Source organism: Drosophila ficusphila, unplaced genomic scaffold, assembly GCF_018152265.1.
Source record: "Drosophila ficusphila isolate 14025-0441.05 unplaced genomic scaffold, ASM1815226v1 contig_791, whole genome shotgun sequence".
Taxonomy (NCBI): Eukaryota; Metazoa; Arthropoda; class Insecta; order Diptera; family Drosophilidae; genus Drosophila; species Drosophila ficusphila.
This window is the reverse complement of record NW_025064737.1, coordinates 3,851,705-3,867,076: the sequence shown is the minus strand read 5'-3', so window position 1 is coordinate 3,867,076 and position 15,372 is coordinate 3,851,705. Positions and strand designations below refer to the sequence as shown.

Genomic DNA, 15,372 nt, shown 5'->3' with positions numbered 1-15,372 from the left:
TTATTAGATGATAAATTACTTAAAAATAATATTAACATCAGTTTTATTTAAAAGGATCTGTGCTGTGAAAAAAAACTCTTGAGAAGTACTTAAGTACTCGGTACACCTGAATTTTGGCACAAGGCTGCCTGGTATCCTTTTGTAAGCGGTCAAAATTTCAAACGCGTCTATCTGAAGACATCATTTTTTAAGTTGGCCGAAAACATTTTTAACCGATTGAATTGAAATGCTGAGTATATCTTGAAAAATATATTGTCTATGGAAGTACAAAGGATTGTTTTAATTTGTTACTTACAATTATCGGATGATTTCTTAGTCAAATATTTTATTTTTCACTTTGGAAGTGCGCCTTTAAAAAACACGATAAAACAACACGTATTTCTGTAGCAGTTTTTAAATAAAATTAAATAAAATATATATTCAAACGCGCGCGTATATATTAGTATTAATACAATTAAAAATTTAAAAAAGCGTCATTGCAAAAACGCTGTACATTTTTTAGTGAAAAAAATATAATATATAGTCAATGATATTTGTAATAAATACTATTATTTGTCATCTGATTTTATTTTGTAGTATTTCTAAAAAAAGAACAAATTGCGGTCGCGGTCTTTAGAGGACTTGACTATATGCTGTTCGAACTGAAAGATTCGTGCGCACGTTTTTTTTACAATAACCCTTGTGTGAAAACAAAAAAATACTTGTTGCAGTTATTGCAAAAAGCGCGTTAAACAATAAATTATAAACAATCTTAAAACCCCACGCACCGCATAAGGGTTGCTCTATTACTATTTCTATCGCACTTATTCAAAAACTCACTGTTCACTCGCACTTATTGCAGTGATTGGGTCCGTCGGGCCCGACGAGACTACCTTATACTTATTCTACCATGCATCAGTCCGCGTTTAGACGTCATCGGTGGAGCACCAGGCTAGCTCGGTCCGCTCCAGTCTCGGTCTCGGTCTCCGCATCGGTTTCGGTATTGGTCTTGGGCTCGTGAGGTGCTCGATTCGAACCACACACTCGCCCACACGCGTCCGGCGAAAGAAAAGCCTACAGCAGTCGATTGTAAAATGATCTGGTAGTAATTTTCCGAAAACCCCAACAAACCAAGGCTCCAGTGAAGGGCCCGATGGATTAGTCGGGCTGGCCAAGTGAACTCAAGCTCTCCGACCGAATCCTCACATGTTTTCCAAGGCAACGGTTTCTTCTGTATCTGTTTTCCACTGAAATCCAACTACCGCCTGCAATTACGGGTCCGTAAATCCGTTAAGAGCGAACCTCGAGCAGCGCCACTAGGCACCAGTGAAAATGGTAAATAGTGATTATGAAATGGGCCGCAAGGTGCAGGCCTAATACGCTGAGCCTTGTTTATCCCCATCCTTTGGCTTAATGCAAATTGCAAGTCAATTGTCGGCACCCGTCCCTTGTCGTAGGAATAGAGCACAAAGCAGTGCCTTTGCTTTTCCATGCCCCATTGTTTTGCGCCGTCGAAGGAAAATACGGTCGCGTATGATGTAAGCCGAGCCACCGAGCCCCTCTTGTCGCCGTCACTTTCTCTTCGCCTATTTAGTTAGCACAGCCATTTATTTTTATAAGATGACGCCGTCATCGTGGATTCTCACCACCCCCTCCCATTTCCATCCCCTCTCCCTGCCCCTTGTCCCTTGTCCTTCCCGCGAGGCAACAACAGCATCAGCAGTAACAACAACGGTAACTAACGGCAAAAGTCAAGCGAAAAACACTACGCCATCCCTCTCTCGCAACCTTACCCAACGGCGCGCGAGACCGAGGGAACGGAGGCAGTGGCAGTGGCTGGAGCGGGAACTTGAGCGGGGTGGGGGCGTAACGGTAAATCGATATTTTGCGGCATGACCGAGTGGCCCGAAAGGGGGGCACTGGGCTTACGGACTGGTGTGGTGGTTTCGTTAGTCACTCAGTCAGACAGACGCCGCGGAGGTCTTTGCATCTCTCCCCACTCCATAGATCCAAACCGTCGCCCACCACGATGCTATCCTGTATCCCAGGGCCGTTCGTATTTTGTGGTAAAAGTCCCCACTTGCTCTCGACGCTTCCTCGCTCTCTTTCCCTCTCTTCAGAGAGAGAGAGACCTATCGCTCAGGCAGTTGCTCCAAATTTGCGCTGTTATCACACCAAGAGCACCAGCTGCAACAACAAATACGACAATCGAAATTGTCCACAACAAAGCATTGTTGCTCGAATTTATTCAAAGGCATCTATGGTTTCTGTTGCTCCAGAATTGTCGGTTCGCCTCGGGAATGAAGGAGACTGCTGATAATGGTCCATACTGCGTCAAGCATTACATTCAAAACGGATATAAAATGTGATTTGAAACTGCTCCTAGTTGCTGCCACTGGAATCGATTTGACTTAAACGATATTCCCTGGCTGGTGCCTTGGGATCTATCTCTCAGTTGTTTGGCGTAAGCTTATCTGTACCGCGGTCAAGAAGGTGCCCTCGATGGAAATGATCTATACATAAACACAAGAGAACTAACACGAAAGTTTTGTCTACGCAGTTGCTGTTGACCCTTACGATTTTACACTAAGTGTCGAAAATTAAAATCTGCCGTGAAAGCAGGAGACAAATTGGATCTGTCGGCCATATAAAGTGCGAGTGACTTAATCGTAAAGGTGTCCACAGCTTTACTTGTTTGTATATAAACAAACTGCGGAAACCTTTGTCCAGAGCAGTGCACATGTTTCCTTCCGATATTTTAATAGTTTTATTTAGAAATAAAAAAAAGGTTCAGAAGGAATAATGCGTAAATGTATGTATGTTCATGAAGTTATCTAGAAATACTATTATAGCTACATTGGAAAAACAGATAGTTCTTAACGGATACAATTCTTAATTCTATACCTTTGCAGTCCTCAGAAATGTCGAGCAACATTGAAGCTCATTGATAATCGTCAGATTGTCATAAAATTAAAGTCAAAATTTAAGGGTTGTTAGATAAATTCATATCATGCTTGTGAAATAAAGATCAACAATGTTATAATTTAATTTTGTATAGATTTTGATCTTTTCTATGGAGTACGATTTCAAAGAAATTTTTCCATGATTCAATCGTAGGTAAAAACAAGAAAGGAAGCTAGCTTCGGCAAACCGAAGCTTATATACCCTTGCAGTCATCAAATATGTCGAACAAAACGCATAAAGGAAAAACAACATCGAAGCTAAGACGATTTTTCTATTCATTTTCCATGTTTTCGACTATAGATCATATGGGAGCTATAGTTGTCCGATTTTACTCAAATTTAATTCGTAACTCAAGAGTCGTTAGAAAACTTTATATTTCAAAAATCATGCTTATCCGATAAAAAACAACGATGTTATCAATTTATGTCCTTTAATTCTATATATATTTTTCGATCTCTCCTATGGCAGCTATATGATAGAGTTATCCGATTTTTATAAAATTTAATTCAAAATTCAATAGTAGTTAGAAAACGCCATCTGGAAGAAATAAAATCGATCTGATCAAAAACAGCTGTCTAAGAACTTTTTATTTTGTTCTCCGCTATAGTCGGCCGATCCGGCTCGTCCCGACTTATATACTGCGTTAAATAACTACACACCTTTAAAACTAAGAGACTAGTTTACATAGAAACCGACAGCCGGCGGACAGACGGATGGACGTACAGACGTATTTGGATTCTGATCGTGATGCTGATCAAGAACATATATGCTTTATCGGGTCTGAGGTGTCTCTTTCACTGCTTTGCAAACTTCTGACTGAAATTATAATACCCTTTTCCGATTATCCATATGACAGCTATATGATTTAGTCATCCGTGTTTACTGATTTAAAACACTATCTACAAAATAATCATGATTATATGATACAAAATCTATATGATATCCGATATAGTCGAACCTGCCTGTTCCGACATTTATACTGCGTGCAATAATAGCACAACTTTTGGTAAAACTAATAGACTTGTGATTTTAATCGAGAATACATATAAAAACTTTGTTGGTAAATACTTCTCCCCAAAATGAACAACCAAATATTAATTAAGTATTAAGTATTTATTATAAAAAGCATTTTTTTTTATTTTACGTATCTAGTAAAAAAGACTCTGGTTTTTACCAATACCAGCTACCACAAGCTTATTTTTCTTTCCATCTACTTAACTTAACATTACTCCCTGGCTACCATTGAACTTTGGGTAAGACGTTTGTCGGGTTGACTAGCCCTTGCAGTTTAGTTGGGGTGTCCGGTTTCCACAAGCAAACTGGCAGACAAAGCCGGTACGCGCCACAAAGCCACACCGCGGCGAACTGCATGTTTTACCTATTATTGTCGTTTTCTTACACAGTGAACATTTTTCGTATCTAAGTTAGTTTTCGGCTCGGTTTGTTTGGAGCGGTGGTAGAACAAGTACAAGTACTAAGCCAAACTTTTTGTGCTTCCCACCTAAAAAAGATCCAGCTCTTAAAGTTAACCCAACTTGCTGATGAATTATACAACGAGGCTCGGAGATGATTTTCTAAAGTCCGAAATGTCTAATATAATGGTTGTTGTCTCTGCCCTTACCTAACTCTTCGAAAAAAAAAATAGTTTTGATCTTTAGAATAAGAACTTGTTTTCTATTTTTTCTTAATTAACCTTAATTAACTTAAACTTATTAAATCCATTCTTGTCAATGTTGTTTTAATTATTTTCGGGCTGACAGCAAAAAGTGAACTTTAAGCGTTTTGCCTAAGTTGTTCCTGCTGGAGTTTTCCGACTGCCGCTAGCTGAATATGAAAGGAAGCTAGCATCGGGAAGCCGAAGCTGATATATCAAATATTATTATTTTATTTAAATTCAAAATTCAAGAAATTCGAAATTCGAAATTCAAGAGTCATTAGAAAACGTTTACTTGTATAATAAAAACAACGACGCTTTAATTTTGTCTTATTGATTTTATATAAATTTTACGATCTTTCCTATGGCAGGTGTACGATACAGATGTCATATTTTAAACAATTTTTTTCTTCTTACACCAAATAAAGATTCAGGGGTAGCTAAAAAGCTCGATATTCTAAAAATCATGATTGCGTGATAAAAAAAAACAACTGAGTTATAGTTTTTTCGATTATTTATACATATTTTGTATCTTTCTTATGGCAGCTAGAAGGTATAATCATCCGATTTGGATAAAATCTTATTCTAATCTTATCTTCTTCTCTGCGTTGCAAGCTTCTGACTGAAATTAAAATTAAAATACCCTCTGCAAGTGTATAAAAACTTTAAAATCATTGTGTGTAATGGAGTAAATTTAAATCATAATATTGTAATTATTAAAGATTCGATAATACTGTTTGATTACAATTCAACATTTTTTTTTTTCGAGTTAAACGATTTTATGAGGACTTGCCTTTTACTGACATAAATATCTTAAGATTCCACAGCGATTGTTGTTTATTATGTGGATCAGATATTTTGTATAGTGATCTAATGTTTTATTTAACTCTGATTATTTGTTTCACACCACTGTGGGGTAGATGGCCTGACGAATTTGTATTTCCCTTATTCATTCCTTTATTCTCCTTTAGTGTAATTACCTAGATTTTGTAACAAGTACAGACCAGTTGATGTAGATTTTAAAATGGTATTAAATTAAATTGACACTGAAAAAAAATTCAAAATTTTTACATTTTACATTCGAAAAATCGATATAGAAGTAACGGAAATAAAGTGATAACATCGTTGTTTTTCATCAGACAATCATGTTTTTTGGAATATACATATTTTTAACGACACTTGAATTTAATTTTAATAAAATTAAATTTCATCAAAATCGGACGGTTATATCATATAGCTGTCATATGAACAAAAGTCGAAAATATTGAAAATTAATAGAAAAACGGATTTAGCTCCGATGTTGTTTAGCCTTTTTGTATTTTTTCGACATATTTGAAGTTAGCAAGTGTATAGTATATAAGCTTTTAACTATTATTTATTGGATCTCATCTTTACAGAAACTAACAATTAGTTTTAAAACTTTAATCTAAGTCTATTTATTTAGTTTAAACAAAATATTTGTGGTACAGCCCAAACTTTTTAATGCTGGGTGGGGCGATCTAAAGAATGTACAAGTCTGCTGTAGTTCAGTTTTAATAAACTGCATTCAGGTGATGCTGACCAATAGTTTCTATAATTGATGGGTCGGTGGTATCTTCTTCACTACCTTCAAAAATCTGACTACAACTTTAACACCCTCTGCGAGGGTAAAAAAAATAAAAACTATATATCCTAGCAGTTACAACTTAAGTGAAAATTTTTTTTTTATGATAACAAGGTGTTCGTACCAGTTTATAAAGTAAAAGGTCAAAGACAACACGTGTGACCTCGTTAGGTATATATATTCGTAATCAGGATCATCGGACGAATCTGTGTATGTTTGTCTCTTCGTATAACATCGAGATCTAATTAGCTAGGATTAAAAACGAAGATTCTTATCTGTACGCAGCGCAGGAAAGACAGACGATGGATCCGTCAGATGATTCTTATTAATAATATATATGCTAATCGAAGTCAGAAGTACGTTAAAGTACTTCCTTTAACCTGCTAAATTCTTTTCACAAATACGGAATTCTCGTTGACTCCAGCAGTAACTAGCAGTACCTAGTAAATAAGAGTAACTCAAAATGTTTTAATATGTATGTATCTTAGAAAGAAACAGAAGTGTTCATTTTCCCCCTTGTAGTTCGCTGATCTGATTTTTCTATATTTGCATGCAGATTGTACGCCGCCGATCCCGCCGCGCCCGCATGTGGAACATGGGGCTGCTCTTCCTAATATACTACTGCGTCAGCATCTACTCAGCCAAGGGGGACACCAAGGAGGGTCAACCCTTGCCCCTGGACGTGGGCAGCCTGGCCGAGGACGCCGGCGACGCGGAGGCCAACGGAGAGGTCAACACAGAGAGCAGCTCCGTGCTGGAAACCACACCGGCTTTTGAGGTGAGTAGTGTAGAGTAGGAGCCCCAAAAGCTGCCGGATCCTGAGACCAGGTACCTGTTCCAGGCCCAATCGACTACGCAGTCCACCCCAATACATGGCGCCGTTCCCACCTGGCGCCCCAAGCGCGACAACTGCACGCCGCCGGCCATCGAGCAGTTCCCCCAGCCGCTGATGAACAAGTGGGCGAGACAGCACGGCGGCCTCATCCTGCACATCCTGGTGGCCATCTTCACCTTCTTCGGCCTGGCCATCGTGTGCGACGAGTACTTCGTGGCCAGTCTGGATCGGCTGTGCGAGGGTGAGCTTGGGAACTGGAGTTACACTAAGAGTTTAGGGCCACCAATTCTCATTGATTTTATTAACAATCAAAAAGTAACTTAAGCCAGCTTCTTTTCCTTATTGCCTTGTTCAAAAAGAGATAAATAACTAACGCACGATAGGTTTAATTATAATATTGATGTATTTATTTTGAGCTGCATCTTGTTCGTTCTGTGATTTATTTTATTTATTATTTTATATAGTATTACTAATGCAGCTTGGCTGAATACATAACATAGAAAACAGATGAGATAACAAAAATAACATAAGAGTATCTGAGAGCGGATGAGAGATTTGCAGGTGCAACGGTACAGCTATGCGCACCTGATTAGGTGCTGGCGGTCTATATTTTTTCAAGCTTTAAAATGTTTAAAAATAGTACACTGGCTGCTAACGTATTCTTTCGAATAAATTTTAATATTTAGGCTCCCCGAGAAAAAGAAACTGTCTCTTTTTCCAAATCTTCATCATTTCTATGCTCTATCCCTCACTTAACAATAGTAACAAATTTCGGCTCCCCGGACCCGCACACCCCCCTCGTCCACGTTACTATGGACCCAACAATAGAACTTTCGTCACTCCTAGATGGCGCCAGGTGGAAACCCCACCGCTAGGATAAGTCGCTACTGGCTTATCACCAGTACGATCGAAAATCAAAGATAAATGAATCCTCTACAAAAATTGTAGGGGCTCTATGCTCCCGGGTGGAGTTAAAGAATGTAATTTTTTTCTGATTTAGGCATGGACAAAGGTCATTGTTCTTCAAAATCCAATCCAATTCTAATCGCAATAGGATTTGTAATCGTTTCGATATGCTATTTATTACAACTTGGAAGACCTTACATACTAGATTGGGCCGCAATTTTGATTTGGAATGCATTTAACATAGAAAACTTTCTAGCGTAATCTAGATTAGGGGGTACGGTAAGCTATTCAGTATGTTCTGGTCATGAGGTACACATTATTCACTGGTCCCCAGGAACGCAATTAACTCCCATTTGCTTGCAGAGCTAAAGCTTTCGCCGGACGTAGCAGGAGCCACGTTTATGGCTGCCGGAAGCTCCGCCCCGGAGCTGGCCACCGTGGTAATAGGAGTGTTCTTCGCCCAGGACGACATCGGCATAAGCGGGGTCATCGGCTCGGCCGTGTTCAACATCATGTTCGTGATCTCCGTCTGCGCCCTGTGCTCGGGCACCGTTTGCCAGCTGAACTGGTGGCCATTGGTCAGGGACTGCTTCTTCTACTGCGTCTCGATCCTGGTGATGCTGATCATCATCTTCAACGACGTCATATCCTGCGTAAGTTGCGAGCACCACCCAGCGACCGTCCCCTAACCTCTCGCCCTGCCCCTTTCCTTCAGTTCGAGTCCGTGGTGATGCTCCTGTGCTACGTCGGCTACTGCGTGGCCCTCCACTTCAACACGGAGCTGGAGCGGTGGGCTCTGGGCCTAAACCTGCCCTTCAAGCTGCCCAGCAAGGAGGAGCAGTCGGCGCTAGTGACCTACAAGAACGTGCCGGACAGCTCCTACACCCAGGGAACTGCCGCCCAGGGCCAGCAGCCCGCTAAGGAACCCCCCAGCGAGAGCCGCCAGCCGGAGCCGCAAAGCGACTACCAGAATTACAGCGACCCCAACGCCAGCTGGGACCCGAACGCCGCCTGGGGAGAGGAAGGCCAGCCGCAGCCGCAGCCGGTGGCCAAGGCCCCGCCGGTCGACGACTGGGGCATGGGCCAGGTCGGGCAGGAGAACATGGGCTACCACGCCGATCAGCCAGAGTCCGTGGTCACCGGGGAGTCGGCGGCGGCAGCAGCGGCGGCGGTCGCCAAGAGCGGAGGCCAGGTGGTGTCCGGCCAGGCCGCCCAGGACTTCTACAAGTCGACGGACAAGCAAAGGGAGGCCCGACGCGACCCCCTCATCAGACCCACGGAGGGAGGGCTGCCGGCTCTGGTCGCCTGGTACGTGGTCTACCCGATCCACTTCCTCTGCAAGAAGACGATGCCCGACTGCCGGCAGGAGCAGTACCGCAACTGGTACCCCTTCACGTTCCTCATCTCGATGGTGTGGATCTCGTTCTACTCCTACTTCATGGTGTGGATGATCACCGTGATCGGGTCCACGCTGGCCATACCGGACACCGTGATGGGACTGACGTTTGTGGCCGCTGGCGTGTCCGTCCCGGATGCCCTAAGCTCAATAGCCGTTATCAAAGAGGGCTTCGGCGACATGGCCGTGTCAAATGCGATTGGCTCGAATGTCTTTGATATACTAGTGTGCTTAGGTCTTCCCTGGTTCATTCAGACGGCCATCATAAAGCCCGGCTCGCACGTCAACGTTATATCCAAGGGTATGTACTTCCCACTTCCGATCCTGCTTGCGTGTCCTCCCAACTCGTAGTGCTCGTCGTGTGTGGTGTGTGGTGTGCCTGGCATGAGTGTCCTAGCCGTTCTCTAGCTGCAGTAGCTGCACTCCCGATCCTGATCTTCAAGTCTAATCCCTGAGCTCGTTTTCTCTTTCTTTCTCTCGACTTCCCCCTATCTTTTTTCGCCTTTCATCGATTTGCAGGACTAGCCTACTCCACGCTGTCACTCTTCTCCACCGTGGTCTTTTTGATCCTGTCGACGCACCTGAACGGCTGGAAGCTCGACAAGCGGCTGGGCATCATCCTGATGGTCTGGTACCTTTTCTTCATCACGCTGGCGTCGCTCTACGAATTGAATGTCTTCGGCTACATGAACCCACCCGAGTGTCCCAGTGAGTATGCTCCAAGGATTCTTAAGCTCCCTTTCTGACTGGACACTTCCGTTTCAGGCACTTACTAAGTTACCGAGGACGTCAGCAACGCACTTATGCTTTCATTACCAGCACCAAATACCAAATACATACGTGTAGCGTTGTTCATAGCCACAGCTAGAAACAAACCGAAACCACTGCAAAAAGTCGTAGGAGGAGCGATTAGGAGTAATATTTTCCTAACGTTGATTAGAGGGCAAATTTAATACTCAAAGCGCGTTTCACATGGATTTTTACATTGCACCAGAAGAAATAGGAGGCGATAAACCAAAAAAAAAAAACATTTAAATGTACATGTATACTATATTTACTAAAGTATATACTTAAATGGTATCTAGGCGGTTAACAAACAATGTAAGGGTGATTCTTTCTAAACTGAGATACTCTTTTTCTTTGCCGGTAGTCACTACCATTTTTATTAGGATTTTCCAGAATTTGCTGTTGATAGCCGGTGACCATCATTATCTTCACTATTTGTAAAGATCAAATAAAATTAAAGATTAATGTGCTTAGAAAGAAAGCCTATAATTTGGAAAATTTGTCAATTGCTCATACTATTTTTATATATACCAAAAAGACAAAGTCTTTACTTGCTCAAACTTTTAAAAACTTTATTTTCCTGATTCTGGATTCGCAACATATACCACTAACTGTGTTTTTGTGATCTCTCACTTAAAATGCAAAGATTTGTTTTTTTAATTTTATTTGTCCTTTGCAACCTCATAACAAAACTTACTTGGCATAATAGGAATACAAGCAACTCAATGATAGAGCACAAGAAAGTGTATATGTAAAGTTATAACTTTCCAAAGAATTTCTTTTCAAACCAATTGTATTTACTTCTTGCCTCATTAAACGGTAAACCAACCACTAACGGGTTTTCATTTGATCAATAAAAAATTGGGAAAGTACTTGAAAATCTAAAGAACTAGAGAAAACAAATTAAATGTTCGTAAAAAATTTTATGAAGTTTCTCACTTCAGAAAGAATTATCATATGTAATAAACGACAAAATAATATTATGGAAAAATAATAACTGTAGATAGGGAGACAAATGTATGTAATTAAAAACAATGAAAACAGCAAAAAAAAGCATTTGTTGCTATAATTGTTGTTGTACAAAAAACAAAGCAAAAATCCTACACCACAATCAGATTTATTTCCGATCATTAATTCATTTCAGTTGCATTTACAGTGGCGTAGACAGTAACTCGTTCAGGAAGGGCCTCTCTGAAATTTTTATTTCTGTTTTCCCATGCATACAATTTAATGAAAAGAGCTTTTGTTTTAAATAATTTTAGTCTGATTTCCTAAAATTTCATCTATTGGAAGGGTATCTGCTTACGTCACTGTGCATACATACGTGTATATACTTTTGAATCACATCGTATTTATAGCCCTAATTTAAACGAATTCTGTAGGGAAGCTCTGCTTATACAGACATACAAAAGTCGTGGAATTACACTCCAGATAGGTTTTGACCAAGAGCACGAATTTTTCGACCAGAATGTAAGGAGCTATGAGCTGTGGAACAAGAACAACGAATTATGTTAAATTTTGTAAAAGAAGCTATGATTTTTATTCAAAATAACACGAGCAAAATCTTAATGAACTTATTTATTGTTTCAACTTTTTCAAAACAAACAATTATTTAAAACAGCACACCAAAAACGTCCTGAGATTTGTAAGGATACCAATTAACTACGAAGTGCAAACAAAAATTTAGAAATTTATCATGACGGCAATTACTTGTGTCAATTTTCTATTGTAAATAACATCCAGGTTAAAAATATAAAATATTTTATGGAACGCAAATGTCAATTTAAGCTGAAACTCTATTCAAAACAAACCCTGCACCCGTTCCAGGCTTAAAGAAAATTTTGGAAAACCAACTTGATGTTCTTAAACTTTTTTTAATGGTTTCAACGAATTATTTTAGGGTAATTTCAAAGATGTCATTCTGGTTATTTTCGTCATTTATGTTAGGACACCTCCTTTTTCCTGAAAAACCGGTTATGCTTGATTTTTAACGGAAAAATGAAACTTGTACACAAAAAGTACGCTTTAAATTTCTGCTACTTGACTCTGATTGGGCGTTTCAAGGCACACGTAATATATCGTTAGCAGGTTGGCAAAATGCAATTACACTCTAGCCATTCCAGCTTCTAAGCTAGGTCTTTTCCCAGGTGACTTATCTCATTAGCGGGAACGATTTCCGGGATAGTGACGATGACCCTGGGGGACAGAAACAGACCTTAGCTAAAAGCTGGGTCTAAGACAAATAGTATATATCCAGTACATACACCGAGTTACACACATATGGCATATTGACGGTAATCATACTTATGTAGTGAGCACTGCTATATGGAAGCGCTCAAATTTTAGTCAAATACTTACAAAAATATTTATACATATATACAAGTTCAGATACAAGGATAACGCTTAATTATTTTCGAAGGGATGCAAGTAAGACCATGTAACGGACTTAAATAATTTATGTAAGTCAACTTCCAAAAACAAATCAATAAAAAGCTAAGCATAGAAAGCTGTATTTGAAATAACTGTAGTGCTACTTTCCGGTATTATAAGTTACCGTTATCCATTATCAATTTTTTTGTCTGTCTTTAATTTAAAAACCACGCGGAAGGCACTCAAGTCCCAATTTTTCTAAGATTTTACAATTCGCTTGGTAATAAAAATTTTTCCATGCGTTGTAGATTTGAGGAATTTAGTATTTTTATTTGGACAAAAAAAAATTTAATTTATTTTTTTAAATTTTAAAATAAAATTTTAATTGTATAGTATATATTGTGTGAAACCACGTATGTTCGTTATTTCAAAGATGTGTAGTTCAAAGAACGTAGTTTCTTAAGTATCTGAATAAGAATACAAATGAGTTGTGTCATTATTGTAAATACTAGTTTCAATAATGTTTTTTAAGAATATATCATTAAATCATGACAATAAATTAGCGGAGTTACTATGTTTGTTAAATTCGAATTCAGAATCGATTATTATGAGAATCAGGAGTTTTTGGTTGATGGAAGGTGGCACTACAAATATTTTGAACAGATGCATACAAACTTACAATAAACATTAATCAAAATCAATGTTACACATTATATCGTATGAACAATCGCCCGTCGAAAACACCCACTTACTTAAAAACTAACTACTTCTTTAACTGGTTAACACGAGTGGGTTGTTCTTCTAGGCACAACCCAAGTACAAGGTTCTTCCCTACTCGCCCCAAAAGTTTTTCAAAACAGGCCGCATTAAATCTGTAACCTTCAAAGTACTTGACATTCCATTACAGTACAATATACACAGAGAAAAACTAGTTTAAAAAGTTATGTGTTTGTATTAACACCTTTAATTAGTATTTCGTTTAAAATATTTAATAAAGATTAACTGTTAAACATGTCGTTGCTATTCGATTAAAATTATTTTTAAAGTCATCCTTAATCCTTAATAAAATAAAGTCAATATATATTTACTTTTTACTGTATCTAATGCAAAATTGCACATATAAAAGATATATATACAATTACGCAAGCCACTTAATTTATTAAAGAGGATCTAGATAACTTGAAGTTTAAGAGCAGGGGTAGACACAAATCCCTCAATTGAAAACTTTCCCTAACAACATGCATAATGTACAATAATTGTTACATAAACTTACATATTTAAAACTAAAACATGCTATACCAAAACAATACAATAAATGTTTACGTCTGAGATTTGTGTTAATTAGTCGTAATCGTTTGCAAAAACTATATTAAAACCTACGGAACTAAATTCTGAAGTGCGTTTAAAAATTAACTTCGAGGCGACAACTTATATCTTTTGGTGACATCACGAAAACACGAAAAACTATTACTAATATACAAAACTGTTGTTGTTATGTTTACTCTAATAATGAATTCCGGAAATAAACGCATGATAATAGACAAACCAAACAGGCGGTTATACTGTCGTGTTATACCAAAGTTCTCTATGGTAAGCATAAAACTGGGGTAAAACATTCATCAGTTTTTAAGACCTTCAATTTTTTTCAAAAAGTCATCTTGGTTTCAAGATTTTGGGCTAGGATATTGGAGTTGAACATATAGATTCTGGTAATGAATGGGCAGCGCAATTTTATCGCACATTCACAAGCTCTGTGGCACAAACATTTTTGTATTACCAACCTGAGATGTTTTGAAATAAAATTAATATTGCTAATTGCAGAATAGGGGTATTTCAAAGTTAGTTAACTCTACTGTTTTTAAAACATCGCCATTTAAATAGACTAAAAGGCGGACACGCCCACAAGGCTAGTGGGTGTTAGAGATTGGCGTGACAAAAACAATTTGCTGCACATTCACATAAAATTTAATAAACCTATGCTGCATACGAATAACTAGATCTAGATGTTCAATCTCAATATTTCGGATATTATAGTTCACGATATCTCGCTATTTATACCCACTCTTTTCTTAATCCTGATCAAGAATAAATGTTATATATGGGATCGCAAATGCTTGTGTTCTACCTGTTAATTACTCTTCAAAAAGTACAGTTAAACAAATTAAGTTTTTTTCGATTAAAAATTATAAAACAAGAAAGGAAGCTAACTTCGGCGAGCCAAAATACCCTTGCAGCCATAAATAGTCAAATATGTGGAACAAAATACATAAAAGTTTAACAACATCGAACCTGTGGCAATTTCATACCCTTGCAGAGGGTATTATAATTTCAGTCAGAAGTTTGCAAACCAGTGAAGGAGACACCTTAAATATCTCCTATATTTTAGTCCTAATTCCGTTCTTAAAAAACAACAATGTTACTTTTTTTCGTTAATTCGGTACAGTTTTTTAATCTTTCTTTTAGCAGCTATGTATATAGTTGTCCGATTTTTATAAATTTTTTTCCCCCGATTAAAGGGTAGTTAAAAACTCGATATTACAAAAAAATATTAGGCTAAACAATATCGAAACTTTGACGATTTTTCTATTACTTATCTATTGTTCCTATGACAGCTACATGATATTCACTATATTGTTTTATCGATCTGTACTTTGGCAGGCATATGGTATAATATGTAGATTTAAAAAAAAAAAATTTTAATAAATTTTAGTTAAAAAACTTGATATTCCAAAAATTATGCTTTTGTGGTTTGCGTTTTAAACTGCTGTGTTGCTGATACTATAATTTCTTATTAAATTTCAAGGGTATAAAAAGTAATTGTAAAAACGAAATTGATTTCTGGGATTTTAGTCGAATGATTTATGTTTTATCTTGGTAAG

The 15,372-nt window shown here is 38.3% G+C and overlaps 1 protein-coding gene across 1 annotated transcript; it reads left to right on the top strand.

Moving 5' to 3' along the window:
- The first annotated feature begins 910 nt into the window (after positions 1 to 910).
- LOC108098586 (probable sodium/potassium/calcium exchanger CG1090) lies at positions 911 to 14,043 on the top strand. The gene is made up of 7 exons (XM_017201626.2): positions 911 to 1,314; positions 6,757 to 6,978; positions 7,042 to 7,276; positions 8,305 to 8,594; positions 8,657 to 9,638; positions 9,857 to 10,045; positions 10,103 to 14,043. Exons 1-7 carry the CDS (start codon positions 1,312 to 1,314, stop codon positions 10,111 to 10,113), a joined length of 1,932 nt encoding a protein of 643 aa, XP_017057115.1. The 5' UTR covers positions 911 to 1,311; the 3' UTR covers positions 10,114 to 14,043.
- The last annotated feature ends 1,329 nt before the right edge of the window (positions 14,044 to 15,372 follow it).